The sequence below is a fragment of the Quercus lobata genome, chromosome 12, assembly GCF_001633185.2.
Source record: "Quercus lobata isolate SW786 chromosome 12, ValleyOak3.0 Primary Assembly, whole genome shotgun sequence".
Classification (NCBI taxonomy): Eukaryota; Viridiplantae; Streptophyta; class Magnoliopsida; order Fagales; family Fagaceae; genus Quercus; species Quercus lobata.
In genome coordinates, this window is record NC_044915.1 from 42,232,459 (window position 1) to 42,258,445 (window position 25,987).

General features: G+C 32.7%; 2 protein-coding genes across 12 annotated transcripts; both read left to right on the top strand.

Moving 5' to 3' along the window:
* Positions 1 to 898: 898 nt before the first annotated feature.
* LOC115972103 (heat stress transcription factor A-6b-like) lies at positions 899 to 5,747 on the top strand. 11 transcript variants are annotated; one of them, XM_031092262.1, is made up of 5 exons: positions 903 to 1,766; positions 2,637 to 3,773; positions 3,892 to 4,293; positions 4,495 to 4,527; positions 5,122 to 5,747. In XM_031092262.1, the coding sequence occupies exons 1-2, from the start codon at positions 1,467 to 1,469 to the stop codon at positions 3,387 to 3,389; spliced, it is 1,053 nt and encodes a 350-aa protein (XP_030948122.1). In that variant the 5' UTR covers positions 903 to 1,466; the 3' UTR covers positions 3,390 to 3,773; positions 3,892 to 4,293; positions 4,495 to 4,527; positions 5,122 to 5,747. The 11 variants fall into 11 exon arrangements, with proteins under 11 accessions (XP_030948116.1, XP_030948122.1, XP_030948125.1 ...); XM_031092265.1 differs by having other exon boundaries at positions 5,374 to 5,747; XM_031092261.1 differs by having other exon boundaries at positions 3,892 to 4,167; positions 4,247 to 4,293; positions 4,495 to 5,747.
* A 14,592-nt stretch (positions 5,748 to 20,339) lies between these two features.
* Positions 20,340 to 25,248, top strand: LOC115971508 (zinc finger protein GAI-ASSOCIATED FACTOR 1-like). Its single transcript, XM_031091472.1, has 3 exons — positions 20,340 to 21,570; positions 21,687 to 22,083; positions 24,049 to 25,248. The coding sequence occupies exons 1-3, from the start codon at positions 21,405 to 21,407 to the stop codon at positions 25,025 to 25,027; spliced, it is 1,542 nt and encodes a 513-aa protein (XP_030947332.1). The 5' UTR covers positions 20,340 to 21,404; the 3' UTR covers positions 25,028 to 25,248.
* Positions 25,249 to 25,987: the final 739 nt, after the last annotated feature.

The window sequence follows — 25,987 nt, forward strand, 5'->3', positions numbered from 1 at the left end:
AGTTCATCCAATCAACAAATAATGTTAGGAAGTTTACATTTTTTTTATAGTTTTTTTCATAAATTTTGGCATGGTATTTTGTAAATGGAATGATATCATTTTCACCCACTTCATTCTATACTAATCACAATTTACTATGTCAACAATTTTAATTTTATTAAAAAAATATTTTGTTCTTAGACTGAAGTAGTAATATCTTATATAATAGTTGTATACAACACCCATTTCACATAGAAGTAATCCCACACTTATAAGGTTTAAGTTCCATATATAAGAGTGATGTTGCGTAAATCAATAAGGGTCATTTGTTATCATTGTTTAAACAACAGTTTTTAGTGTTTAAACAACATTACTCGTATTTTCACACTCTTTCACCCACACATATTTCCAAAAAATATAAATAACGTTAACAGAAATTTCTTACCAATCGAATCCTAAGTCCCCCGAAAACTATTACAAATGGGGTTTATCTTATTCTCTTTACCTAACAACGTCGCCCAATTACAATTGGGGTCTATATCTCTATTCTTCTCACACCAATGAAAGGTCACCCAATTACAAATGGGGTCTATCTTTCTATTGTCCCACCAATCAATTTCAATGAATCAAGTGTGCCGATCAAATCCATTCTTTTAATTGTGCAAGTCCCACACCATTTCTCCACCATCACTATTTCCTGCCAATATCCTTACCCCCCCTTGAACTTCCAGAACTTTCCCATGAGGTATGGACCACTCTCTTCCTCTCACTCATTCTCTGTCCCCCCAACTTGCCAAATGAAGAAAGGCCTACCCAAAATATAAAAAAATTGCAAGTTGCTACTCCTAGAGGTCTAGAACTTTCTAATAAATATTAACTTTTTTATTTTTATAATTAGCCTCATTAGCTCTATTTAAAGCCTTAAACACTTAATTCTTTAGCTTCTGGGTGACAATTAAATCGACTTCATGTCAACAGACTAAACTACCTCCCCAAGAAGAAAACAGAGTAAGTGTCTCTGCTCAAGAAGAAAAATCTGAAGGTTCACTTTGTCCTCCTCTTTTTATTCTTTACCATCACTTACTCTTTCAGATTTTCCAATTTATATCACTGATTCTCACTTGGGTTCTGCTTCAAAATCCCTTTTTTTTTTCCATTTCTTTATAACTTTTCTGGATTTGAGGCTATAGTTTTTATAGCTCTGTTTCTTCTGTATCAGCAACTTAACATTTCCATTTTATCTCTTTCATTCTTCTTGCTTTTTAACACAAACCCGATTCAAATTTCCATCTTTGGACTCTTTCTGAGCTTCTTATTTGCAATTTTCAAACCTATTGATTAAGATCCTTCTGGGATTTCAGGAATTTGATAATAAAAAATAAATAAAAAATCAATCTTGCATTTGCATTGGACTCTGTTTTGATTTTGAAATTTAAAAAGCAACAAAATTGCTATAACAATCAAAGGCAATCAACTTTTTTTTAGCAATGAATCCATTGTATCCGGTAAAAGAAGAGTACCTGGGATCAAGTTCATCGCATCCGCCGAGGTCGCCGATGATGCCGCCACCACAGCCAATGGAGGGCCTTAATGATACAGGTCCACCACCATTCCTGACCAAGACCTATGATATGGTGGATGACCCAACTACCAATCACATAGTCTCTTGGAACAGAGGAGGTACCAGCTTTGTTGTGCGGGATCCTCATTCATTCTCCACAAATCTCCTCCCAAGACACTTCAAGCACAACAATTTCTCAAGCTTTGTTAGGCAGCTCAACACTTATGTAAGTATTCTCTTCTCTTCATCATCAAATTTTCAATACTCCTCTTTTTTTTTTCTTGGTTCTGAGTTTAAAATGTTTACAGGACACAAAGCACTTCAATTAGGTAAAAAAGATAAGAACATTTTGATTTAATTTCTTTGTGAATTATCATTTATCATCCATATAGGTTATTTGAATGAAAGCTATAGCAATGTCCTTTTGGGTAGAATGTCTATTGAACTTGTTTTCAATTATTCCACCCTTTGGTTCCCCACAGTTTCGGGCTTTTTTTTTTTTTTTTTTTTTTCCTCTCTTTACTTATTATAAATGCTTGGTTATTTTATCTTGGTTCTTGAAAGTCACTTATCTTTAAGCATTTATGCTCATTGAACAATGAGAACTTGAGAAGTCCTATTGGTTGGATGTTCATTATTTATTAGTATTACTGTTTTCGGTATAAAACCTTGTTCTTAAAGGTTATAGAATCTCGATTAGTTATACTTTCATTTACCATAAAACAAATGGTATATTTATTACCTAGAATGTTCATTTTTATGCCCTTTTTTTTTTAAATAATCTCCCATTATAAGCTGCAATTTTACTCCCACTACTACTCTCAAATTTTTAAATCTATGGTTTTCTCTGGATGTGGGACCTTTCTCAATTTCTTCTTGGTTCCAAAAGTCAGAAAAATTATGTTCGGCTCATTGTTTCTACTCTCTTAGCATGTGCAGCACATAAAAATTTGATCTTGGCGACCAATAGAAAGTAATAGTCTGACTCAAAAGTTTGATGGGCTGAATCAGCAAGGAAAAAGAAATTTTCAATCTGATTGGGGTTTAATTTTCATATGTTTAGGGAAATTCTAAATGTGGAATTTAATTATTGCAGGGATTTAGGAAGATTGATCCAGATAGATGGGAGTTTGCCAATGAAGGTTTTCTAAGGGGCCAGAGACATCTTCTAAGAAACATTAAGAGAAGAAAAGCACCTCCTCAACCTTTTCCTCCACAACAAGCTCTTGGTCCAGGTGTTGACCTAGGCAGGTTTGGACTAGATGGAGAAATTGATCATTTGAGGCGTGACAAGCAGGTTCTAGTGATGGAATTAGTGAAGCTTAGACAGCAGCAACAGACTACTAGAGCATACCTTCAATTAATGGAACAAAGGCTACAAGGGACAGAAAAGAAGCAACAACAAATGATGTCCTTCTTAGCTAGAGCAATGCAAAACCCAACCTTTCTCCAGCAGCTTGTCCAACAGAAGGAGAAGAGGAAGGAGCTAGAAGAAGCCATGACTAAGAAAAGGAGGAGGCCTATTGATCAAGGACCTAGTGGTGGTAGTGGTGTCGGCCAATCAAGCTGGGGTGGTGAAGGATCAAACCAAATTAAACTTGAACCTCTTGAGTTTGGGGACTATGTTTTTGAAGAATCAGAGCTTGAAGCACTTGCAATGGAAATGCAAGGATTAGGTAGGGCAAGAAAGGTGCAAGAGGAAGGAAATGAAGAGCTAATGCCACCAGAGAGTGGAGATAAAGAACTTGATGAGGGATTTTGGGAAGAGCTATTCAATGAGAATTTTGAAGAAGAATTAGGCATACTAGATGCTGAAGGAGGTGAAGATGAAGATGTTAATGTCTTATAGCTGATCGCATAGGTTACTTAAGTTCAAGCCCAAAGTAGAGTAGCAGAACCTTTTTGTGCATTGCTATTCATCCTCTTCAGTTCATCGCCATAATGACCTTTTCCTAGGTAGCTTTAGATAGTAGTTGGTTAGTGTCTCATTTGGTGTAGTTTGGGTCTCTACAAACGTCAATTGGCCATAACATTGATCTGCATTTCTTACTATCAACAGGACAGGAGAAGTAACAAGCAGTGTAGCCATGGAAATTATTGGCGTTTCTAAACTCTATTAATTCCTGTTGTCTTTTTTGTTCTTGTACATCCCTACCTCTTATTTTGCTCTATCTTGGTTAGGTTGCAGGCATTGCTTGGACAGATCTTTGGTTCCTATCATGTTTGTCTCAAGGTTCTTGTCCTTATTTTTTCACCTTCTTAAAAACCCATAATTCAATGGGTGATGCATCAAATTTCATTTATTGTATCTGCATCTTGTAATATATATTCTTGGCCTCAAATTAATGTAGATTGTTCAGAAGCTGTTGAAATTGGACAAGGTGTACCTGCAAGCTTCAAGAACCACAACTGAATATTGCTTTTGAATCCAAATGGCAGTTGGTAGTTATCTTTGTCGGTTTGATATTTCTGTGTCTTTGGGTTGCCCTTTTTGTTTTAGAAAGATAGAGAGATTTGGTCGGTGATGAATATCTTGATGTTACATTTGTAGTTCCTTGTAGATTTTTCCAAATCATGGCAATTTGGTTCTCATCAGTCTTTTTCCAACAGCTATGGGCTCTCAAGTGGTAACCTATTGCTCTCTTTATGCCATAACCAAACAAATTTGTTCTTCATGGTTTTATTTATTTTGTTAATGTCCTCCAGATGAATACAGGAGTGAGTGCTAAAAGTTAAATGTGGGCTCTCAAGGGGTAACCTATTGCACTCTTTATGCCATAACCAAAGAAATTTGTTCTCATGATTTTATTCATTTATTGATATACTCCACATGAATACAAGAGTGAGAGCTAAAAGTAATATGTGGGCTCTCAAATGTTAACTTATTGTTATATATGTCATAACCAAACAAATTTGTTCCTGATGATTTTATTCATTTTGTTGATGTCCTCCAGATGAATACAGGAAGTGAGAGCTAAAAGTAAAATGTAAGCTCTCGAAGGGTAACTTATTGTTATATATATCATAACCAAACAAATTTGTTCCTCATGGTTTTATGCATTTTGTCGATGTCCTCTAGATGAATATAAGAAGTAAGAGCTAAAAGTAAAATGAGGGCTCTCAAAGGGTAACCTATTGTTATATATGTCATAATTAAACAAATTTGTTCCTCATGATTTTATTCATTTTGTTGATATCCTCCAAATGATCATACAGGATGTGAGAGCTAAAAGTAAAATGTGGGCTCTTAAAGGGTAACCTATTGTTATATATGTCATAACCAAACAAATTTGTTCCTTGTGGTTTTATTCATTTTGTTAATATCCTCCAGATAAATTCAAGAAGTGAGAGCTAAAAGTAAAATATGAGCTCTCAAAGGGTAACCTATTGTAATATATGTCATAACCAAACAAATTTGTTCCTCATGGTTTTATTCATTTTGTTGATGTCCTCCAGATAAATACAAGAAGTAAGAGCTAAAAGTAACAAGTGGGCTATTAAAGGGTAACCTATTGTTATATATGTCATCACCAAACAAATTTGTTTCTCATGGTTTTATTCATTTTGTTGATGTCCTCCAGATAAATACAAGAAGTAAGAGCTAAAAGTAAAATGTGGGCTCTCAAATGGTAACCTATCATTATATATGCCATAACCAAACAAATTTGTTCTTCATGATTTTATTCATTTTGTTTATGTCCTCTAGATGAATACAAGTGAAAGCTAAAAATAAAATATGGGCTTTCAAAATGTAACCTATTGTTATATATGTCATAACTAAAAAAATTTGTTCCTTATGATTCATTTTGTTGATTTCCTTCATATGAATACAGGAAAGAGTACTAAGTGTAGAATGACTTCGTTGAAGTGCAGATTATGATTCTTTCTACAATGCTGTTGCTGCCTCTAATACAAAATGCAATATATTTATCTGCAATATAGATTTCTTTAAGTAATGAGTGAGACTTTATGCAGTAGGTATTATAAGTTGAGATTTGTAACAAAAAGTGGTCCCATATCCTTGGTTTTCTGTACCTAACTCTATATGTGCTGCACGTGCAATTGATTTCGGGGTAGCAGTGTGAGCTAATATTTATATACCCCATTTGTTCATCAGAGGGCTGAATAAGGTCTAGAACAAGATTATGTTCAGCCTAATCCTGAACATATGGATTAGAAATCTAGGTACAATCATGTTATCTTTTTTTGTTTTCCGTGTCACGGATTCCACCTGCCTTTCTCCTCTCCAAAAAAAAAAAAAAACTTTGACCAATCACTGTGTAGAGAGACACGTGACATAACAAACACGTGGAAACTGTAAAATGTTCAGAAAAGTTGCTTTTAGTTGGATTCTATCCTTTGTGATGCAAGGTGAGATAATCATCATTAATCCAGAATAATATTGTTTTGAGACCAATATGCAGTATACATAACTGCTCCAGTATAAACCTGCATTTTTTTAGTAATATTTATTGGTCTCACAGTACTATTTTAATTAACTTTTACTTTTATCATATTTTTAATAAAATATTTTTAATTTTAATAAAATAAGCGAATTTCAAACAGACTAATAGAAATTTTTTTTAAAATTTAATTTAAATTATTATAAAGTGAAAATGGAAATGAGTGAATCCAGCTTAGTGGTCTTATTACCAACTTCCAAGCTTTACCTCAAAAGCAAATATAGTTTCTATGCATGTATGATAGGCAATAAGATTATAAGACTGACTACGAACAAATACAAATTTAGAGGGGTAGAGTTTCCTATAGAATTGTGTAGGAGCTGATTATTGTGTAAATTCATGGTAATTTGGCCCCTTCCCTATTAAAAGCTTGAGAAATAATGACTTTCGTCTCAGCTTGAGAATACAAAAGATCAAAAACTTGCAATTCACTCCAATAATCAGCCATTCTACAACTAACAAATCGTATACCAGCTTAAAATTGATAACTTTTTTTCTTTCTTTTTTTTGAGGAAAAAATTGATGACTTTTACAAGGATGAAAATTGTTATTTTTACATTGCCTGTTTCACATTATCCGTACACACCACACGTAATCTCACACTATCCGTGTGACTTTTCATAAAGTTTTCCTTCTCATAATTATATATATTTTTTCCTATAAAATTCCATAATCATGAAGATGTTCATTTCACAGACTCATTAAAAGTGCCCCAAACAGACAAGTTTATGGTGGTTCAAAATTTTGTTATATGAACCATTTTTTGACAAAACTTTATTTTCTTTTTTATTAGAAACAAACACACATGAGAGAGAGATAGAGAGAGAGGGGTTATATCGACCTTTTTTTGACACCACAACATACAACTTGCGCATTATAGATTTTTTTTTTAGGAGAAAGTTTAGTTACCAAATTGATTATAGTCTAAGACTAAAACCTTACTCAATATCTTTTTATTGGAGATAAATTTTAACAAATCCACTATTGGATTACATCTTCTTCTTATATCTTACATGCTTGTAAAATTTCTAGAAAATTAAAGATCAATAGCTATATCATCAATAAATTGTTTAAATTGTAAGTTTTTGTAGTTTAAAATTATGCATAAAATATAAGCTTGTAGATGATACAGTAAATGATATCCGATTGGCACAAAATTTGACATGCGTATTAAGAGTATAAAAAACATACAATTCAACAGTTAGATTTTCAAATTATGTAGTAATATTTATTTTATTGAGTCAACCAATTTTATAACTAAATTTTGTCTTTTTTTTTTTAACATACAAGCCAGTGATCTATTGAAGCGAAAAGACGGGCTTTCCTAATATTGGAAGTAGTCGGCCCAAGAGAGTTTTTGGTAACGATCCTTTCAGTTTCAGACTGGCTGCTTTCTACTTTGTAACAACAAGAGATCTTTTTCTATCAGTTTATTGGGCTGGAGAATGGCAAGTTAATCAAGTGAAGCCCAATATCGATCGTTTCTTTCAACGATATCATAAAGTAGAAATTCTTGATTTTATTAGGCATTTGATTCGAGGCCCAATACCATATAATGTTAACCACTTTTCTATGGGGCTTGGGGTTCAATACGTGTAATGCCATATAATATCTTTGGGCTTGAAGACCCAATGCTGTGTAGCACTATCTATTAATGTGATTGGGCCCAAAAACCTAGACCTGAACATATGGCACAAGATATCTTCTTCTCCTTCTCCTCCTTCTCATTATTATTTTTTAAATAATTTTGATCTTCATTAATCAAACCGAAGAGTCAACAACAATTCCATCAGTGTTACTTTTGAGCCTTCATGCTTATAAAAAATTCAAGTATCACATAAAAAGTCACAATTTTTACCAAAAATATCCACTTGACAGACTATAAACGATGGAGAAAAAGTAGTAAATTCATCTAAAAGAAATAGACAGTTAATCACAGTCTATCACGTAAAATAAGTGTGACAAACGTTGTAACTTTTTACGTGGTACTAGAATTACTCCATACTTATTACAACATCAATGGCTTTTAACCATACTTAGCAAATTTTGCAGCAATATGGGCTGCAAAATTTTAACTTCTCCTTATCCAACTAAACTTAAATTTGATAAAGGAGTTGCTAAATTCAAGGAAAAACACAAATAATTGTGCTAATAGACCAGTCAACTTATTCACCCATTAGATTGGCAATCAACACAAGCTTTAGCATTACCCTCTATGACAACCTGCGACCAGTTCTCCTTAATAGTAACTTATAAGTCCCATAGAAAGGTTGTTGCCTTGGTCTACAAAGGAGAGCACCTCTCATATAGCTTGGCCCAGACTTTTCGCACTTCACCAAAACTATCTCTTGGCACTTCACCAGAATTTTTTTAGACAAAAATGTGTGTGATAATGATTGGTTTAAGTTAAGATAGCTTAAGCATTAATGTAGATGTGAGATTTTGCAGGCTTTATCAAATATTAATAGCACATACAAGACAAGAGAGAGAATTTTACATTTTATAAAATCTAGAATATAAGCTTCTTCTTTTTTTTTTTTGGTCATATAAGAGTTTGAGATATTGACATTCACCCATTCAGATTCAAAAACTGTTGCATAAGAACAATTTCAAGTTTGCAATAAGAATCCGACATTGACCGTTCACCTATGAGAAGAGTTTCCTTTAAAACACTGGCAACTAATGCCAACAACAAGTCTCAACCGATAGTTTAGGCTGTTTTTTTCTGGCTGCCAATCTAGTACCTACGGCCTACCACAACCAAAGTCTGATTTTCGTAGCAATTTCAGTAAGCTTTTTTCTGCAACATCGTGTTTCAAATGTTGTTATAATATTCTCAACAGACTCCCTTAGAAATCCTTAATAATCATAAATTAAAATAACACACAATTCATAGACTATGTGGGCGTTTGGATTGCATTTATCTACCTCACGTTTGCATCTGCATTTACACCATAACTACAGTGCACACTTCTAATACCAATTTCAGCTGTTTTTGGATCTCACGGTACTGTTCACGGGATCAACAAACTCAGCAAAATACACATAACTTATGCATTTTTGAGTCCTACGGCACTATTCACATATTTAAAAATTATTTTACTACAGTATTTTCAATTTTCAGTAATAAACAATACCTAAACAGACCCTATATATATTTTATCATATACACAAATCAACAAGGTTGATTTGGTTTAATCAATATATGAACTAAAAGTGTGAGGGTATTTCCTTGCAAATAAGAACCGAACTCCATTGCAACAAGCATTAGAGGATGGTGCCCTAATTAAATGGCCATATTTTTAAAACCTTGAGATTGTGTTCAAAGAAAGAATGCAACATAGTGGTTTCTTTTCTTGTCGTGCTCACTCGTTTAATTAATCATTAAGCAGAACTATTCATTAATTAAAAAAAAATTGATATTGTGGAAAGAGTTTTAACTTGTAGTTTCCTCGTACGTGTATTTGTAATAACTTTTTCTAGTGAGACATCTCAGTGATGTGATAGAGTGATGACCCTTTGTCATATATATCTTGCAGTTTTCTTATACGTGTATTTTGGATTTTGGATATATAAGTGGGTTAAAATAATATTTTCCTTATCTAATACACGGCTTAAAAACCAACGATTAGATGAACATAGTTTTTGTACTTAATTACCTGGTTTCTCTAGGTATTTGAAATAATAATAAAATAAAACTTGCTTAGTTTAGGTGCCTAGCTATACGACACAAGTTTGGATGAAGGGTTTGGACATTAGATCCTTTTTCTAATAAAGAGAAAAAGATCTTAGAAGATTTGAGGGGACATCTTACCTTTTTAAAACATTTCCTTTTAATTCCCTTCAATTTGAGAAATTTGGAAAAAGATTGTTTCAAAAAAAAAATTTGGAAAAAGATAATAAATTCTTTAATAAATTTAATTTTCAGCATTTTGATTTTTATTCTAAAAATTTTACTAATACCTAAATAAACACTTATCTCTTTTGTTAAAAGTGTTACATCTATAACGTTCTCTAAGTAATCAATTGTTACTAGTTCTAATTTAAAATCAACTACCAAAATAAGAGGAAAATTCTTTTTAGTCTTCCTCTCATACTCTCTCTTAATTTAACTATCTCATGAACTTCTAAAATTAACCTAGTATTAGTAAGTTGCCTGTGCAATATACGGATAATATTGTAATATTTTATGTAAAATAGTTTTGGAAAATATTGTGTGTATATATATATATATTATAGTATAATTGTTATACAACTTTGTTAGTAATGTGTTTATCATAAGAAGTAACAATTATAAATTGCACACACACATCTATTACAATTATTTAATTAAAGTAATGAGGAAAAAAAAAACTTTGGGAGAATATTAATGTAGAAAAAGAATTGATATTGAACTTATCAAATAAAAAAGTTGATATAGAATGTGTCTTTCTCTTTCTCCTTAATTCTAAAACAAAATACACATTTCAAACAATCATAGTCTTTACAAAACTCACAAATTTACAATGTCTGAATTTAACATCTAAATCATAACATTAAATTCGTAATTGCCGCTATCACTCAATATGAAATACAAGTCCTCTTCCTTGGTTGTAGCCAACTCATATGGGTTAGGATTAGATGGGACAATAATGTTGAAGCTAGGCAAGTGCCATTAAAAGATTGAAGACAAATTATATCGTTTTTGGTCTGTGTATATTTGACATGGAATGACATAAAGGGCTAAGGATAAGCATATATAAAGGAGTAGAAGTGTAAGAGGTAAAAATAATGAATTGAAATGCAAAGAATTTTGTGTATATGTATGAGAAATGAAAAATCTTAAAACATTTAACCAAATGAAACAAAAAGCCAATATTTAATTTATTCTTATCTTTGATGTAGCACTTGAGAATATTCAAATTCTTTATGCAGAGAGAATATGTCAATTGGCGGAACCTTATGTATATATATTAATACTAATTAATTTGGGGACCATTGCCACTACATAATGATGTGATATATAGTAGATTCTAGAAGGAAAGATGGTCCACAGTGCAATTGCTTCATTGTTAAAAAAATAAATAAATTTGACTGCCGCTAATTGGAGCCACCAAAAAGAAAGAACAAGCATTCTCTTATGTTAGGGTTTAGGGACATATAGTCTGCTTTCAATTTTAATTTCCAGTGGAGTTGTTTGATGTCCTTCTTAACCTAGCCATCCTAACCATCGATCTGTACACTAGAGCCATGTTCTTGTTAACCAAATACCTACTATATATTCTATTCTTTACAAACGCATATTCCGTTAAATGTTTACTTGGTAAGAAATACAAATTCGATTTAGCAGGTGGATGATATGGCTGAATAGACCTTATTTATACTTTTCTTATTTTTACCAATGATTTATGAAGACTAAGTCTATTGGGATTGAAGTCAATAAGCCTAAGTGGGAACGTCTTTTATTTATAATCCCCCTAGCCCCCAAAAAAATCTAGAGTTGACGGTATTATTTTTTCCACTAGAGAGCTTTGCCAAAAACTTGGATATATTGTCAATTCTCTGTGATTTGGATTTATAGTATCAAAAATAAAGAAATACTTGGTTTTGTTTGGTTGGCAGAAAATTAGAACAACGTCCCATCCAGGCTGAAATATTTTTTTTAAAATCACGGGCTAAATACATGTACTTTAGAAACGTCTTTGAATCTTCTTAATCAAAACTTGTACAGCCGACTAAACAGTGATAAACAAAGGTGGCAACTAACCAAAAAGAGCCAAAAATAGGCTAATCATGTCATCATCATTATTACTATATACTCTCTCAACCCTAAATTCTGGTCCTACTCTCTCCAGCTATAGCCAGCCTTCCCATCCGTGACCTTCAGTCATCAAAAGGGACAAGTCAGAGAATAATTAATCTAATTTAGCCAGCCATGAATTTGATATTATAAAAAAGGATCATAATGCCTATTTATATATAGGAATAAAAAATTCTATAAGATTGATTAAGCTTTTACTATATAGTTAACGCGCAAACTTATTTATAAATTTACTGTTTAGTTGTCCTTCAAATTTGACTCACCTAGGTTTGGATTGTGTTGAAATGAAATTTTAGTGCGTTTGCGTCTCTGTCAGTGGGTTCTGTGCACTATTCAAGAAACACACAAGTTGTCTAATTCAACAAAATTTTCATTAAAATTAGATCTCACAGCACTATTCATATATTTAAAAATTATTTTGCTACAGTATTTTCAGTTTTTAAAAATAAACGATATCCAAATAGACCCTAAGTCTCTAGCAAATAAATTTATCAATTTTGAATGGATTGTTTAAAAAACTACATGTCATTTTCATAAAAGACGGATAGAATCATTTATAGAAGTTTTTTTTTTTTTTTTTTAATAGAGTAGTTACATTTCTCAAACTGCCTAATTAATAGTTATAAATATTTTTCTTAGATTTATAATTTTTTTTTTTTTTTTTTGCCAACAGCCAAAGTCATTTTCAATCTCCAATAAAAATATATACAAGAAATCCTGTTCTCAAGCTATAATATTTATATGTGTAAACAATGATCATTTTACATGCTTCACAGTGATGGTTTTACTTTAACTTAGAAGGGGATGAAACTCCAATCCTATCTATGTATGAATATATCTTAATCTTATATCATTGTCCTCTTAACTCGGACTGAAATAACAAATTCTACTATGGATCAGTTTTAAGTTAGCTTTCAGGTTCTTAAAATAATACCTGAAAACCTAAAGAAATTAAGAGAATATATAATGCATGAAATTTTCTTCTTTGTCTGGTATATCAGTGACAGAGTCAGGAATTTATCTTTGGGGATATATATAAAAAAAAAAATTATGTGTATGAAATCTAAAATAATAATGTACAATACTTCATAACTCAATATGTGCTATAAACAACAACAAAATACATGTTAATATAGTAGTATATACTGTATATTTAATCAAACTAATCAAGTACATTTATAAATTATAATGCCATACGGTATATAATATATTGATTATTATAATAAAAAATAATATATTATAAGGAAAATAAAAAAGTAAGAAAATGAAACGTAAAGTATAAAAATCAAAACAAATCAAAAGAAAAATAAAGTAACACAGGAGCACTGTATAGGGGTGAGGAGCCTACGAAAGCTTCAAGCTTGTTTTTCACTCTTTCTTGTCTAGTCTAGTCACATAGAACTTTTATTTTTTATATTGCAAACACAAAACTGCAGCAGCAGTTGGAAAAGGAAAAAGAACTAAAAAGAAAAAAGAAGAAGGCAAACGCCAACGGAGAGAGAGAGAGAGAGAGAGAGAGCACTACGAGCAAAATGTTGTGCAACTGTATGGGGGATTTGGTGGTGCGGCGAATCAACAAAACTTTTGACCTTTCAATTTTTCTATTGTTGTGGTACAAGTAAGCTCTACATGTGTTGGGATAAAAATTAGAATTTTTTTCCCTTTTATTTGCTGAGGTAATTGTTAAAATACCTATATGTTCATTTTAAAGATGCTAAGGCCCTGTTTGGTAATGTTGTTCTAGTAATGTTGTTAGTATTTTTTGGAAATACGTATGAGTGAAAAAATGTGTGAAAATACATGTAATGTTATTTAAACATTAAAAACTGTTATTTAAACAACGGTAACAAACAGACCCTAAATGTTTAATTATTGTAATTTTTTGACATATATATTTATGGTTGTATTCTATTTAAATGAAAGTTATGTTTATTTTTAGACTTTCTTTTATATATATATATATATATATATATGTATGTATGTATGTATATTATCGGATATGGGGGGACCAAAATGATAAGGTTCATTTAAAAATTTTCAAATTATATAGGATAATTTCAAAAAAAAAAAAATTCTTTAGTTTTTTTCAAAAATTTGGGGGGGAAGGGGGGTCAAGGCCCCCTCAGTCCTGTTGATCATTCGCCACTGCGGTAGATAACATTATATGAAGGGCTAAATAATATATATATATATATATATATATATAAGTACATTATTTGACCTAAAAGTTTAAGCTTATAAGTTTAAATTTAGTTATGTTATAGTAAGTAGTAATTAACCACGCAATATTGTCATTAATATCCAATATAGAACCTCTCTACTTAGTTATTTACAATTTCACACCACTCACACACGTTAATATTCCAACCCTTCTTTTTTATTTTCTTTTTTCACCCGTCTATGATAGCATTCCTCAAGTTACCTTGAATCAAGAATTTATAGATGCTACAATTTCAAGTTTGGTAAATTGAAGTATTGAACTAGTACCCTCACTCTAAACTTTTATGTTGTTACGTTAAGACCCCTTAAACTTTCATGTTTTTAAGCTAAGATCCTTTAAACTTTTTCTCTTTTTTTTGTTAATTTGGTACTAGAACTTTGACATTATATAAAATAAGCCCCTCATATGACTATTCAATCGTGTTTGTGGTTTGTGTTAAACATTAGCACACCTACTATCAAGGATTGGTGCTACCAGATAAGGCAAGGACTGGTGCTAGCTAGCTACCAGCTACCTTAAAGAACCATTTCTACATTTTCAAGTGCATGCATTATGATTCAACTTGATATGCTTTAAGTAATTGGTGGATGTCTCTGGTCTCTAAACACTATATAAGAATTTACAATATTTATGCAATTGTAGAAATGATACTACCCAATCATGCATGTATGGTTGCTTTTCATTTTAGTTCTTGTACAAGTTTGGGCTACGCGTGTCTATCTGTCTGTCTTGGAAGCACGTGAGTCAGACACGTGGATCGAGGCTGTGGGTCCAATTCTTCAGCTCAACGCTCGTGACTAGCTCAAACTTGATAAAAAGCCTAACTTCCTTGCCTTCTCGTTAGGTCATGATGGTCCTAGAGTGGGGTCTTGGTCTTGGATATATATGGTCCTAAATGATTTCAGTACACGAGGTCTGTGTTTTGTTTGGGCTCGTTGGCTTATTCGTAGCAATTTTGGGCCCTATAATCGGGCACAAGCCGCACAACTCTACACTAAGCTTCCCGACATCGTGAACTTGAAGGTATATTTTGTACTCGCTGGGTACTCTAAATGAACCCCACACAACGATAAGGCCGACATGTTATGAGAAATCTACTGCATGCAATAAATAAATAATATACCTTCTCTATTATATCTCATATATATGAAATATTGGTTTATATTATAGGGTAAATTTCATTTATACTTTCTAAGGTTTTGGCTAATATTAATCAGATTTAAGACTTTTCAAAACTAACTAATTTAGTTCTTAGAACCAATTTAGTCTTTAAAACAATTAAGAAAAAATAACTAAATGTTTATAGACTAAGTTGGATTTAGGGATTAAATTTACTAGTTTTGAAAAGTTTTGAATTTTATTGGCATTAGTCCAAACTTTAGGATATATTAGTGGAATTTACCCTATATTATATAATTTTTTCTTCATAAACCCAGCTAATAACCACTTAATTACATACCAAATTTATGATTAATCCGAGTTTTCCTCTCTTGACCCATGTCCCGAAGAAAGATTATAGGGTAAGCAAGAAGCCAAGGAGAATTTGGACAAACTAAATTGACAAGAAATGAAGCCCAATCCTTTTGTTTCTGACTTCCACTAATGCCCAAGTTTAAGCATTATGTTATATGGACATTGCAACACGCTGAACACAATAATTAATAATTGACAAATTAAACTCATAACTTAATTTTATGGGATCTATATATAGCTGTCCACCTTTCTCACTCATGATAACGTTGTAGTGGAATGCTATTAGTTTATATATATATTAGAATCCGAGCAAGATATGCACGGCAATATTTTTATTTTTTTCAACTGCTACACGTACGTTCCAGATAATTTTAATTATCATACTCTATTATTTTACCTAGAACAGAAGTAACACGAGATAGGCATTTCTCTGTATATTTTACGTAGTCTTTTGTAATCAAATACAAGACTAAAACATCATATATTTTTGTTGTAAAATATAGGTAAACGTAACAGTATAACACAAGAAATTAAAAGAGGTGATTTTGGTTAGAACTAATTACAAGTTTGGGAGTACAGTTCAAAACTGCATTTGTTGAATGACATAATTATTAATTTTTCATCATTTTGAAATTTTACAAAGCATAAAATGTATTTAAAAATATATATATAATTTAATGGTGAATTTTTCAAAATTACTATCTAATAAAAAATATATTAAATAATGTAACATTACTTAACTTGATATAACTTCAACCTAAATCTTTTTTTTTTTTTTTTTTTTTTGAGAAGCAACCTAACTGATTTTAAATTGATTGTTTTCAAAGTTTTGAAAAAAGAACTATACCAAACATTGCACTAAATTTGAAAAAGAGATTTTTTTTTTTTAATTTATATATAAGATAGAATTTCTACTCTAGTCTAATCTAAGTGTATATGTGTGTGAAACTCCCTCCTGGAGACTTTAACACCGTCTCTTGCCCCTCACACCCTACAAGCATTTATACTTGTGAAGTGACCACCACACCCAGGATGCGCAGTGGTAAAAAGGGATTTATTAAGCATGGCAAAAGACGGTAAATATTTGATACCAGCATTTATTCCCAACCTCACAAATTTAATAAAAAAAAATTTATTGAAGGTTTATTGGACGTGTGAATTTTTTTTTCCTTAATTTGTCTTATTTAGGTACCGTTTGGGTACCAATTATTGCATCCACGTTTTCAGCAAAACGCGTTTCAAGCTTTTTTTTTTTTTTTAACCAGCGCTTATTGCACTGTTCATGGGACATGAAAAATGCAAATAGGCATATCTACAGTAACCCTTTGATGAACAGTAAATTTTTTATTATTTTTTTTATTGTTTTCAGTTTTTAATTTTCAGCAAAATAAGCAATATCAAAACACACTCTTAGTGTAAGTATAATTCAATCTCAGGTTTCTCATTTTCCTCAACCACACAATTCTCAGATTTCTCATGCAACAACAACAAAAAACTTTTGTACAACACTTATAAGAAGTTTATTGCATCATCAGTTTGCTAGACACAGACAAATACACGGGTGAAATTATGGTTTATATGAGACTTTCTTTTTATATAAAAAACAAACTGAGATTCTGGTCCAAACACGTGTGCCATTCCACACCAATCATATAGATCATGTCCCAAGAATCAACGGTTTGAAATGCCTTAGTGTAAAGTGGCAAAAACTAAAAACTTAAGGAGTGATAGTAATATTTTATAAATAGGCATACTCTTTATATAGAAAAGTTTGCAATTATTCAGCAAAAAGTGAAAAAGAAAAGGCCGGATGGGTTAATAAAGTGGGTAGGAATTCAAACTCAGCTGGTTCAATCCTAGTTAGTGTCAATGAACTGTTATTCAATGCATAAATTCTATTATCTGGGATGGGAATCCCTGTAATGTCTAGAGGCTCCGATCGATAGTGCAAGCATTTAATTCCAAGCTCCAAGCATTAACTTCGACTAAACAACTTGTACAAACAAATTTTAGTTTCTATTTGTTTATGAATATTTTGGTTCTTCACCTTGTTAGAGCAAGTTTACTAAGGCATTTCTTGGTCTTCACCTTGTTAATAGATCAAGTTCATACAAAAGCATTTCTGAAATCCATTTTCTCCACACAAAAAAAAAAAAAAAAAAAAAATACCTCCAAACTTTTGAGTTTGATGCACCTAACCTAATTCATTGGAGATGAGTGGGTATAACATATATTTAGACAACGTAGGATAGAAAATACAATGATCTTGAATAAGTTCTTAAGCAAGACAGATATAGAAAAAGTTAAAAATATTGGTGCACTAGTACAATAATGCCTTTGGTTGTGGGCTTGGGAGGTAAGAAAGCCAAAACCTGCATGCGAGAATCTAGTAATAGAAGAACCCGTGAATAAGGTATGGCCCGCATGGGCTATTCTTTCTCATTCATCAATGTGCCTCTCTGCATGCAGAACAGAGAGTAATAATAGGAAAAATCAAAAATTAGAAGACCAAGTATAAGAGGCACACTTTTATGAGATGGCTATCATAACAGCATATGTGTACTTCAGTCACTTGAAAAGGTCAAATATATCCATCCTAGCTAGCTGGATTGATCAACATGAGGAAATTGGGTGTTCAAGAAGAGCAATCTCACTTCTTCTTTCTTTTTCTTTTTCTTTTTTTTTTTTTCCTTTTTTTTTTTTGTCTTATCTCTTAACACCAACTACCAACGCTATAAAAGGTGCTGAGCCTTGGTAAATCTTATTGGTGATTGTACCAAACACTTGGAATTGATTCTTGTCTTTGCAAGGGTTGGCTGTTTATGAATATGGAAAAGGATTGCATCCTTACATTGGTCTTTCCTAAATTCTATATAAAAAGGTAAAAATACTAATGGTTATCCTAACATGACAAAGGGTGGGGCTTGAATTCTTCACCTCTCTAGTAAGTCGAAAACTCTCTCAATATTCTCTGACTAGTTATCAATTATCTTTGACATTTAGCAACACCTTATTACTCTCTCTCTCTCTCTCTCTCTCTCTCTCTCTCTACCATATGTTCAACATGAATTGAAATTCTTAACATATATGAATAAGAAGAATAAGCAACTCCAAGTTAGCCAAATGACCAACTATAATTAATATGGGTTACCTTGTCCAACTAAATTCTTACTCCAACTAAAATTATCATTCCAGGTGAAGTTTAGAAATTTACTACATTGAACATTGGTCTTTCATAAACAATTAAGAGTGAGAAACCACATCATATGCTATATGGTGCAAAAGGCTTGGTACAATAACAGTGCAATATATATAATGAGTAGTGTCTATTACGCCCACTTTAGTATACACATAGTACGTTTAAAGTAACAAATTCCTTTATAAAATGTAGTTGTGTGTATTATATATATACTTAACTGTATGTACTGGTCATTTCTCATATGTAATACTGGGTTATTTCAATTTTTTTTTTTAAACTAATTATCTTGGGGCTCTTGTAGCGCTAATTAACTGCAATACAGATCACTAAACAATACTTCCATCTTTCTGTGGTCGTGAGGGTTTTGTTAATTTGAGACAATATACCTTGCATTCTTTTCTTTAAAGGTGAATCAATAATGAAGCATAAATCTCATCTTATCCCAAAAGAAAAGAAACATGAATCTCACTCAAAAAGCTCTGCCTGCATATTCAAAAGATTTAGATCAAAAGTACCCACATTGGATTCCAAAAAGATTTATAAGAGTGGCATTAGACTGCAATGTATTTGTACCAGAAGGTCTATATGCAGATGAGTCCTTTTTCCTACACCCCTAAAACTTATGGACTTGCTTGATTAGTTTATCCATGTTTAGGCCAGGCATATGGCTTTTTAAAGATAGGGAATTTTCTGGTAGCTAGTCTCATATAAATATTTAAAGCAGATGTAGTTGTCCATTCAAGATAATATTTTACATAATATTATTGGAAACGTAAATATTTTTAGAGAAGTTGGCTGATTTTAGGGCTATAGGGAAATAACCCATTTCTTAATTCTAATACTCATATTCGGGTTTCAAACTTTCCAAATAATTTTAATAGAATATTTTTATGGAGACATTTGCGATAGAGCCTATTAATATATACTGCTAAAAAGATAGGGAATCCCTTATATTCTAAAAAAGACCATTCTAGACATCAACATTGTGTAACTTCTAGTTAATTTTGGTAAGTGAAGGGATAAAATGGGCAAATTGTGTTCTGACTCCATGGCTTTAGATTTGGGTTTGGAATAAAGAAAGTATAGAAAGAGAGAAAAGAAAAGAAGTGACCTTCCAAATTCTCCCCTTGGTGGGGTTTCCTTGAGCACTTTCACTATACACAAGGATGTAAGAGAACAATAACAAAAGAGAGACAGAAAGGGGAGGAAAATCCTCAATGAAATAATGGAAAGCAAGAATTTGATCATGATCCCTTGAACAAAATAATAATTTCAAGGAAACTTTGTGAAATAATTTCAAAGAATAATTAAAATTTATAGAGATTCAAATGATAATTTAGAAAAAAAAAATCATTTTTCAAAAATAATAATACTAATAACAATAATAAGAAGAAGAAGGTAGAAGAAGGTAATGGTATTTTTTTTTTTAAATTGTATTTATTGCACAAAATTTCCACTTTTACGAGATTTGAGAAGCTTGATTAAAAGGCATTCTTATCTCTATTTTTTTTTTTTTCTAGGAAAGGCTAAAAAATGACATTCTAATTGGTCAAATTCATTTCTTAAGGGAATTTGGAGGTGAAGATACACAGGTGGCTAGTTTGAAAATATATCAATAAGCTCATAAAAATTTTATAGTTTAAGCACAGTGTGTAGCTGAGAGTCAATCAATGAATCAATCATGTTAGTGTGGGGTTATATAAAAGGTTGAGAAGCCCTATCTCTAACACTTTGCCTTTACCACCTCCCATGCTTTTTAAGCTTCTCAATCTCCTTAGCCTTCTGGTAAGCAATCCCTCCTTTTAAAATCATTCCATTCAAATCAAGGGCCTTTTAGGATTTGGGTGTTTTATTACAGGAACAAAAGAAAAGACAGAAAGTGCCAACATCAGTCTCAACTCAAAGGAAAAGAAAAAAATTTAAAAAAAAAATAAAGAGAAAAAATTTGCTGCATCAAGTGGGTTTGGATTCTTCTCTAGTCTTTGCAGTATTCCAAGCTTTTTTTTTTTGGCTTTCTAGCCTTTTCCCATCTTGGTTTCTTTTAAATTTTTTATTTTCAATTTTTTCATTTACAATTTGCCACCCCTCCTTCCTTTGTCTGCCATTGTAATCATCACCCTCTGTACACACTATCATCTACAACACCCTGCTACTGATTTTTTCTGTTTATCTCTCTCTCTCTCTCTCTGTACACATATGTACAGAAAAGGTAAGAGTTATTGGGTTGTGAAGAAGTTTTGAGGAAAACCCATCTTATTGTCTGCTCTTTCCATGTTGGACTGCATGGTGAAAGCTCTTGATGTGTTTTAGAGAGAGAGAGACTAGAGAGAGATATATCTGAATTGGTTCTGCAGAGTTGCTCAGACAAGCAATCCATGGCCTAAGATAGTGACTTGGAGAATAACCTATCATCATCATCACCATCATCATCTCTTCACGAGATTAATTTTGCTTTTGCAAAACCAATGAATGATGCCTTTCTGTGTCTATGTCACTGCCACCTGTTCTTCAACAAGGCCAGCTCTGCAGCTTATTAGTTGTGTCCAAAGCTGGGATTCTCTATTTCTGAACTGCCCTTCTTAGTTTGTTCAAAGGTGCAAAGGTGGGTACTTGAAGAAAGTTATAAACTGGGAGAAGAATTTAATACAAAGAGATCAGATATTTGGGGTTTTCTTGTTTTTCTCTGAGGGAGTTTCCAGTCAAAAGCAATGTTTCCTGCAGCTATGTCCAATTCAACTTCTTTGTCTGAAGAAGCCAGTGTTTCTTCTGGTACTAGAGTTCAAGACTTTGGTGGCTTAAATCCAATGGTTTCAACTATTTCTCCACCACAAACACAGAAGATCAAGAAAAAGAGAAGCCTACCTGGAAACCCAGGTAAGATTATGTTTTGGGTCAATCTCTTCAAAATTTTGTCAGATTTGTCTTGTCTTTGTTTTTATGTTCTTCTCAAAAAAAAAATTTGTTTCTATGTATATATGATGGTGTTTCAGACCCAGATGCTGAAGTGATTGCATTATCCCCAAAGACCTTACTAGCCACCAACAGATTTGTATGTGAGATCTGCAACAAGGGGTTTCAAAGGGATCAAAACCTTCAACTTCACAGGAGAGGCCATAACCTTCCTTGGAAGCTAAAGCAAAGAAACAGCAAAGAGATAAGAAAAAGAGCCTATGTTTGTCCTGAGCCTTCATGCGTTCACCACCATCCTTCAAGGGCTCTTGGTGATCTTACAGGAATTAAGAAACACTATTGTAGGAAACACGGAGAGAAGAAGTGGAAGTGTGAGAAATGCTCAAAGATCTATGCAGTTCAATCAGATTGGAAGGCTCACTCTAAAACCTGTGGGACAAGAGAATATAGATGTGACTGTGGAACCCTCTTCTCCAGGTTCTTCTTTTTATAATCAATTTTCTTACACTTCTTTTGTTTTGGTCTTTATAAACAAACACACACACACACACACACACATATATATATATATATGTGCGCGCGCGCGTCTCAAAGCTCCAAACTTTCCCTAGTTTTGGTGTTTTCTTAGCTATCATTCATCACTTTGGACTAGAAATATGATTCATATAAAAATTGGTCTTTTGTTTAGAGAGGGAAGTCTTTAGGATGGTCTTTGTTTTTGTTTTTGAGTGGGTTTTGTTTTGTGGTTGTTCTTACACAAGAGTGGTAAGCCCTCTGCATGAATTATATCTGGAGCTTAGATGCAGTGGCAGCTTGCATGAAAGTGGAGACTATTAAGACGAGTGTCTGTTGCTGGTGACATTTAAAGTGAAACTGATAGCAATATCTCTGAAATCTGAACCATATAGCTAAGTTCATATATAAACAACAAAAAAGATAACTGAATAGGAACAATCAATGTAAAATTTTGTTTTATATACTGTTTTGTCTGTGATTCAATAGCAAACTTAATCTTTTCTCTTATGCTTAGACTGGACATATATGCATGAGTTCTTTTATTCTTTTATTTTTTTTTTTTTTTTTTTCTGTGGCCTAGGGATTTGTATTTTGAGACCATTTTGTTCGTCCTTATACTTGATAAACATGATATTTCATGACATCCTCAAAAAAAATATATATTAATTTAAAATGCTCAAATTATTGATTTCCTTCAAGGGTTTACTTTTGCCTCTTTTTCCTGTGTATATCCTCTTGGTACTTTGTAATGGAGTGACTGCAGTCTCAAAAAGAATGAGTGGATCTGCTCTTGTCTAGATAAAAGTTAAAGAATATGTTAATTGCTTTTGGTGTTTCATGGCTGGAAAATCCGTGACATTTTTATTTTATTTTATGAAGCATGCAATTAATTACTAGCTGAACAATGAATCTCTGAACAATTTCATCATTGTGAAAACTGATAAATCTGCAAAAATATCTGATATAGTGATTTGCTTTTCTTTCTTCTTCATTATCAATAGATACGTCGGGCTTCAATTGCATATCATTGTTTCATGCCTATGCTCTACTTTCAACAATTCCATATCTTCGTTCATGCATGTGCTCTATCTAGTTTCAAAAGACTTCTGCCATTGTAATTTCTCCAATTCCTTGACATTGTCAATGCCCTTTTTGCATGTACAAACATCAACCAATTGCTCTCTCTCTCTCTCTCTCAACTTTAATTTTGACCTCAAAGATAATCTCTCTTTTATGCTCTGTAGCTTTTTTGACCTTTGTGTCTCAATGCAATCCGCATGCATGAGTTCTTAGCCTCTCACCGTCTTTTCTCTCTTTTAAGTTTTATCCACAAGATAAACTAAGGAAAAGACATATTTGCATCATCAATCTTAAATGCATGGTGCCATTCTTAAATTCAACAAAACAAATTACTTGCCAAAAAAAAAAAATTCCCTTAATTCTCAAATTGTGCTTGATGATCACACCTAAAATTATCTGGAAACCAAAAACCGTGGATATATTTGACACTCATTTGGCATTGCTAAACTCTTTCACGTGAAAAGCACAAAACATTTGCACGATAGAGATTCACAACCATCTTCACCCCACATTTGGTAACCCCACATTGAAAGTACCAAAAGGAATTTATAAGACAAAGTGAAACATGTCAATTTTTTTTTTTTCCAATCTGTTAGTACCTAGTAGTACTAGTCCATTTGGATTAGCTTTTTTTCCATTAATTTACTAATTTATTTATGTATATATAGTTTTTTAAAATCTCTCTCTCTACAATTGTATATACATTAATTTTCAGCAAATAAATTTTTCAGCAAAAAAATAATAATAATAATCCTACACACTAACTAGCATTCACAAACATAATTATTTTCTTCTTTTTTTGAATATTTTTTTTTTCTCTCTCTAATTTTCATGTAAAATTGACAGGAAAGACAGCTTCATAACCCATAGAGCATTCTGTGATGCATTGGCGGAAGAGAGTGCAAGACTATCAGCAAACCAATTGGCCACAGGCAGCACAAACCCATCAATAATCCAAACTTTTTTTCCCTTTCAAACCCAACAACAGTTCACAAACCCACCACAAACCCACATGTCCCTCCATCCCTGGGACCCACCACTACCCCAACAAAACCCTAACCCTAATAGTATTAATACTAATAGTAATAATAATAATAATAATCCCTCACAAAACCCACTACTACTTCATCAAATCAAGCCTGAAGAACAACTTGAACCTCACCATTTCCACATCCCACAAACTTACTTCCACAACCACAACCACAACCACAACCACCACCACCACAAGGCTTTGATAAACTCACCCTTCCAAACCCTCTCAAACCCTGCCACATCAGCGCACCTCTCAGCCACTGCACTTCTCCAAAAGGCTGCAACCGTTGGTTTAGCCTCAACAGCCAATGCAGCCCAACAGGGTCAGTCAGTGGGTCACATGATATCTTCAGCTGAGTTCGGAACACCGAGTCACCATCATCATCATCATCATCAAATTCAAATGGACCCAGTAGTGAGTCACATGATACCTTCCTCTTCCAACGATCAGTACAATATCGCTGATCAGTTCACGTCACGAAACCTCGCCACGTGGCACAAGACTGACCGTTTGACCAGGGATTTTCTGGGTCTCACAGATATTGCTGGCAATGGCAATGTTACTACAGCTACAAATACAACAAGTACTGGACATGGACATGGACATGGACACGTTAACGTTAGCATTAACGTGAAAAATATGCTATCGTACACGGATGGCGTAGGGTTCCCACACCAACAACAACAACAACAACAACATTATAATGAGCGTGACCACACGTCGATGTTGAACATGAAGTCCCAAGGTTTTGGATTGGCTGACCCTTCCTCGGAAACGTGGAGGGACTGTTAGAGAGGTAAAAACATTGAAAGGGAAAGGCTATAAGAGTAATTTCACACAAATTACTAGGCTCTTCTGTGAAATGACAGAAGTATCCTTCTACTTCTACTTCTACTTCTACTTCTAGCTAGAGGAAGTCTATCAAGCATATGTCCAAGTTCTATGCTTTTCATTTGATTATTATATGGCTACTTTTTTTTGATGAACAATTATATAACTCCTTTGTTTTTGTTTCCTTTTGGGTTTTCATTTACTAAATGCTTTGTTGTTTACATTTTTCTTTTTTTATTATAAAGATCGAGTTATGTTACCAGTTTAATTACCTTTTGTCTATAATGTGTTTATTTTAGTTTTAAATGGAAGTAAGCTTTTCTCTCATGGGGAAATTTCCCTTCATGTTGGAAGTTTTATTTGGCCTGTATTTTTCCTTTCATTTTTTTCTCACTAGCTCCCATGTCTTTTTCTTCTTTTCTTGTTATCCTTTTTTCACCTCCTCTCTGATGCAATGATTAATGGTAGATGAGGGTGGCATTCTAGTAATTCAGAAGAAAAAGAGATTATCTAATAGCTATAGAACAAATCGGGGGGAAGCTTGAGTTAAAACAATGCCTTGTCTTCTTATTTTATAGGTTAGATTTTATCGTTTTCATTTGAAACACAACAGGTATATGGAGCTACAAATTTTCCACATTTCTTTTTTCAGAATTGTTAAGGTGAAATGTCATAAATGGCGTTCATAAAAATGATTTGAAATGATGTTGTGAAAAAAAAAAAAATATATATGTCCTACAACTCTCTCTCCTTCTAAGAAAAAGTTGAAACCCTACCTCTCTCTCTTTTTTTTTTCCTGTTCCTCATCGATGAGGTTTTAGTGCCTTGTTCATACATATGCCAAAGTCATTTAAAGAATATACCTAGCTAGAGGTATTAGGGTGGCCACCGCCCAATGTTTACTGTTATCATGATATGTAT

Coding starts and splice junctions, on each gene's coding strand:
- LOC115972103 (XM_031092256.1), top strand. CDS start 1,467: ATGAATCCATTGTATCCGGTAAAAGAAGAGTACCTGGGATCAAGTTCA. Junction 1,767..2,636: donor TTAGGCAGCTCAACACTTAT/GTAAGTATTCTC, acceptor TAATTATTGCAG/GGATTTAGGAAGATTGATCC.
- LOC115971508 (XM_031091472.1), top strand. CDS start 21,405: ATGTTTCCTGCAGCTATGTCCAATTCAACTTCTTTGTCTGAAGAAGCC. Junction 21,571..21,686: donor AAGCCTACCTGGAAACCCAG/GTAAGATTATGT, acceptor ATGGTGTTTCAG/ACCCAGATGCTGAAGTGATT. Junction 22,084..24,048: donor TGTGGAACCCTCTTCTCCAG/GTTCTTCTTTTT, acceptor TAAAATTGACAG/GAAAGACAGCTTCATAACCC.